A 5,397-nucleotide genomic window follows, 5' to 3' on the forward strand; every position below is an offset into this window, starting at 1 on the left:
TCTCTGTCTCAAAGATGGTAGTGGAATGTAATACTTGAACAAGTTCAGAAATGCAACCAGTCGTATAGACTATAGAGCTGTAGGGTATTGCCACACATGCGGTACAGGAAAACTTAGTCGTTAGTTCTAATGCTGGTCCTTCGGCATGATTGGCAAAAACACCTAATGATCAGTAAAACACAAGCAAGTATTTGACGAAACCTATAAATGTAGATAACCCAGTTTGCATGTGTCTAACACAGTCTAAGATAATAATGGACTTCTCTTTCTCATCTTCAGAATATCAATACTTGAACAATCCATACAGTGGACGATAGAACGAAACGTTATGATACCTTGCCAGCATATCGTCAAGCACCTTCTCCTTCAAGTAGAGGGCACAACTTATTATTTACCAAAGAGGGAGGCCATGGCATGATGTAGGGCCGGACATGCCTGTCACATCTCTTCTGAAAGAGCATGTCCAGCTTCGCCGTCTCCATGCATAAAGACAGGAACCACGAAGGAACATGAACATTATGGAACGTTTCACCAGTAGAGAAGTACACAAACCCATCAATAGTATCCACAATATGCAGCTCAACATCTTCTAGTGAGCCCCCAGTGGCCTCAACAATCGACTTTAACTCTAACTGAAACTTCTTCTCTAGCATCCATCTCTCGAAGCCGTCCTCATCAGCTCGCCAGAACCAAACATGGATACCAAAGTCAACTGGGCAAACGATACAAAGCCTCCCATCCTTGGCCTCCCCAGGCCACACAAGGTGAATTTTCCCTTCCAAGAATGGTGGCAGATCCATCCGAGAGAAATGTAGCGTTGCGGTGTTCAGCACGAGCAAGCCGGCTTCATTTGCTTGTATCCAATAGATGAACCCATTCACCATCGTGCCAACTTTAAGCCAGTGTTCGTCTTCAGGCAGTGGCTCCACAGCCTCAGACCACGGGAAGATCCGCCACTCCCTGCTATCTGACGAGAAGACGGCGGCGCGCGCCCGCGACTCGTCGTGACAGATAGTGACAAGGCGGAACGGCCCGTCGCCCTCTTCGGAGGCGAGGATGAAGCAATCGAGGTGCGAGGTAAGGCCGTGGCCGTCGTCGAAGAACTCGTCGGGCGTCGGAGGGACAAGATCCAGGGCCCCTGTGAGGGGGTTGTAGGCGGCGAACTGCCCCGTCCTTCCGTTGCAGAGGAGCACGTGGCCTCCCCGGCAGTCGCACACGAACCACCCAGGGGAGGCGTCGTCGTCGTCGGGGAGGCGGGTGAAGAAGAAATCGGCGCCGCGGACGGCGGCTGCGAGGTCAGGGTCGGAGCGGCGGCGGACGGGGGCGAAGGCAGGGATGGCGGGGCCGTCGGGGTCGAAGAAGAAGCCGAGGAGAGGGGGTGGGTGGGCCGCGCGGAAGCTGCGGCGGAAGACGGGGGACGAGCGGACGGCGCTGAGGAAGGTGCGGCAGCTGAGGGCGGCGCGGACGAGGCTCGGGAGGGAGGGGAGGCGGAGGAAGATTTCGCGGAGGAGATCGTCGCCGAGATCGATTACGGTGGTGGGAGCAGGCGGCGGCGGCGATGGAGATGGCGACGATTGCTCGGAGGCCATGGCTTTGCACGGAATTCCGACTTGCACTGCCGCGGAAGGAGAGTGCTCAGGTAGGACCCACTAGTCTGTCTCTCTGGATCCACTGGGTAAAAGAACTGTAGAGTTTCCCTGCAGAAAGGGCGCGGCCGGGGTGTGCACCGCCAAACCAGGCCGAATAGCCGGTCCAGGCGTGGCGGCCCGATAGCCCGCGTGCCCGGCCAGTGGTGGGCCTAGCCCAGCACGTATACAATCGGGTCGTGCCGGCACGTGGCCCGTCTAGAGCCGTGAGACAGGCCCAAAACAGTCTAAAATCAGGCGGGCTGATGAGCTAAACGTATCGGTGGGCTGCTCTGTTTCCTTGTTGTGTCGTGCATGGCCAGAGCACAAATGCAAAGAGCGTAAGAGGTGCTAATCACTAATTAAAAAGCATTCATTTCTTTAAAAAAACTAATTAAAGAGCACTTCTTGCAAAGGTCACTACCACTTTCCAATAATTATTCAGTGTGGCACTTGCCGTAATCTTGAAGTTTTTTTTTACAGATTTATTTATTCAAAATGTTTTACCTCTTTTTCCGCAAAAAAAAATGTTCTACCTCTTAAACCGTGGCCTATAAGCTAACATGTGGTGCATTGCAGCTTCCTTCACAAACTTTGGATTACTTAATGCACAATGGCAAAACGGGATGAAGAAAGTGCAAATCTGGGGGTTGCATTCTTCTAAAAGTATCATATCTTCTTTCCTTAGGGAGAAAGCAGAAACCAGAAACGAGTGGAGGTTCGATCTCTCACCCAAAGCAACCGGAGCTGGTGGAATCTTCCCCTATAGACTCTGAAAAATCATCGTGTACCTTTTCCCTATAGACTACGAAAAAGGTGGCATTTGACATCTAAAGTTTCACCACCCCTACTACTGCCCAAAATCCTGCCTTGGTGAGCTCTCCCCAAGGTGACACCGAAGGTCTACCTCCTTTCGTGCGCCTCTCGCGTTCCCTTGACCTGATGCATCTGTTTAAAAGTAAATGGTAGGGTCAAATCAGGCAAAGCCATAACAAGAGCAGTGACCAGACAATTCTTCAATGTTGTGAAGGCCTCAACAAATATGCCCCCAATCACGCTGCCTATGTGAACAAATTATAAAACTTTGCATAAGCATCTTAATTAAGTAGAAAAACCTAATCGATAGCCTACTATTTATACTTGTCTTTATCTTTTTTGCTATGCTATGGAGTTCTTTGATGGTCTATCTTCGCACCTGGCGCTTCTGGCGCTTTCTTCCTTCCACCTTCCTCTTGTACTTGACTCTTCCCCGATCACTCCCCGAAAACGGCAGCAGTGACCATAGTAGCTGCATGAATCAAAGCAGATACTGGAGTGGGACCTTCCATTGCATCGGGTAACCAGAGCTAGCGCAATTGGGATTTAGAGTCCCATGCGTAAAACTAAAGAGGATTTTCAGTCCTATGCTCTACCAGCCAGAACCTAGAAGGACACTTCACACCCGATTTGACACAGCTAGACTGGAGACTACTTGAACAGATGAAATGGAAGGAAGAAATGAAAGTTCGATCTACCAACATAGAGTCCGCCCCTCCCAGGAAGAAGAAATTTGCTACTTTGGCTCATCAATTGGTAAGTCTGTCTATGAAGTTCAGTGCCCAGAGGTATGACCTCGGGAAGAAACAAAGATCGGGCAGGGAAAACAGGGTTCGAACCCGCGACTTCTGGCGTGACAGACCAGCAGCCAAATCTTGAACTCTTTTTACTGTTGAATTCCTCGAGTCGAGCTCTTCTAAATTAGATCTCATGTTGATAGATTTTAATGATTTTTTTTCAAAAAAACAAACGAAAAAATCAAACCGGGACCACGATTTTTTTCCTTCTGAAAGAGGCATAACTGTGCCTCTCGCGGAAGCAAATCCGTGCCTCCACGAGAAGTAAACCGATGCCTCTCGCAGAAAGAAAAAAAAGTTTTCGAGAGGCACGGCCGTGCCTCTCACGGAAGCAAAATCGTGCCTCTCGTGGTAGGAAAAAAAAAGAAAACATATTTTTTCCATTTTCGTGAGGCACGGTCATGCCTCTCACGAAAGAAAAAGAAAAAAGAAAACTCCTTTTTTGTTCGTTTCCGAGTTCCTCTCGCGGAAGCAAATCCGGACATCTCGCGCAAGGAAAAAGAAAAAAGGAAATGTGCTTTTTCCCGTTTTCGAGAGGCACGGTTGTGCCTCTCGCGGAAGCAAATTCGTGCCTCTCGCGGAAGCAAATCGTCCCTCTCGTGGTAGGAAAAAAATAAGAACACGTTTTTTTCGTTTCCAAGAGGCACGGTGCCTCTCTCGGTCGAAAAAAGGAAACACGTTTTTTTGCGCAAAATGTTTTTTTTGAATTTTTTCCTCCACACGTAAGAAAGACCGATGAAAAAACGAAAAGCCAAAAAAACAAAAAAACAACAACTAAAAAGCCAAAAATGTGTGCAGGAAAATGAAAAAAATTCGAAGAGAGCGCCCATAGCGTAGCACGTGACGGCTAAGAGCGTGCCAAGTCAGCCCATCCAAATTGACCCTTGGAAGGCTGTTTGGCCCCACATGACAAGAGCTCAATTCTTCGAAAATGCCAAATGAAGGACGAGCTCTATGGAGACTGATTTTTGAAAAATCCTAAATTCATATTTTGCGTTTCATTTTTAAAAAAGGTACACATATACCCAAAGATATGTACGTCAAAGGCGAGCTACACCAAAAAATGTGGCTTTTCACCACAATACCATATTCATTCTCCAAGCCCCTTGAATTTTGTTTCATTTTGTGCAGCTCTCAATTCAATGACGCTCCCGGGCTGAAAATAATTTAGAAAAAAAATCCAAAAAGTCTGAAACTTTCTCGGAACAAGTATTGTTAGTGTATTACTCCCACGACAATGCATAGGAGCTCTCAGGGTGTCATGCACCCTATTTGAACAGTAAAATTTTAAAAAAATACTAGAAAAATATATTAAAAACTGATCTGTTGGAGTATCAAACCTGGTCGTTAATTCTACCGGCATACGAAGTTTGGCGAAGAAATGACATCTGTGGTATTCTTAGTGAAGAAAATATAGTCTGACCTATTTCATTCAAACCTTTTTTATATAATCGAAATTTCTGTCTTTGCTGAGAATACCACAGATGCCATTTCTTCACGAAACTTCACGTGGGAGTAGAATGGTCGATCAAGTTTGATACCCTGAAATCTCATATATATTTTTCCTAGTATCTTCTTTGATTTTACTATTCATATAGGGTGCATGGCACCCCAGAGCTCCTAATCCGTGTCCATTACTCCCATGTATAGTTTTGCGACAAAATGACTTTCATGGTATTCAAAACGAATAAAAACAAAACTAATACTATATTAAGCTTGCTACTATTCGCATAGTTTATACTTGCAATTTTGTCTTTTTTGCCAACAATACCTTTCTTTTGCGAAATGAGGCAAGTGTTATATTTATGTCGAATATATTGTGTACGCAAGGGGTTATGTGGACTTGGAGTTGTAATTGATGTGGTTGGATATGAGTTGTGTAGGAGTCGGACACTTGTATCCTAGGCCTCTTATATACGGAGGGGCACCACACGTTGTAACCCATGACGACTTGATAGCAACAGGTACGCGGGGGAGCCGACGGCTTGTGCCGGCGCCCGGGCGGCCGGTGTTGCGGTATCTTGGGGAGGAGCACCCCTAGTCATGCCACGGGGATGTAGCCATATCGGTGAACCTCGTTAGCAAATATCGTGCCTCGGTGTGTCGTCTATGATCTTACATTAGCGTTTTATTTTAACAAGTGGTATCATGAGCAAGGT

General features: G+C 46.9%; 1 protein-coding gene across 1 annotated transcript; it reads right to left on the reverse strand.

Annotated features, from left to right (window-relative positions):
* Positions 1–251: 251 nt before the first annotated feature.
* On the reverse strand, positions 252–1,872 carry LOC125515453. The gene has a single exon (XM_048680920.1). It carries the CDS (start codon positions 1,587–1,589, stop codon positions 351–353), a length of 1,239 nt encoding a protein of 412 aa, XP_048536877.1. The 5' UTR covers positions 1,590–1,872; the 3' UTR covers positions 252–350.
* Between the last annotated feature and the right edge of the window lie 3,525 nt (positions 1,873–5,397).

This window comes from Triticum urartu, chromosome 6 (genome assembly GCF_003073215.2).
Source record: "Triticum urartu cultivar G1812 chromosome 6, Tu2.1, whole genome shotgun sequence".
Lineage (NCBI taxonomy): Eukaryota > Viridiplantae > Streptophyta > Magnoliopsida > Poales > Poaceae > Triticum > Triticum urartu.

Bases quoted from the DNA above. Each gene is read 5' to 3' on its own strand.
- LOC125515453 (XM_048680920.1), bottom strand. From the start codon at position 1,589: ATGGCCTCCGAGCAATCGTCGCCATCTCCATCGCCGCCGCCGCCTGCT.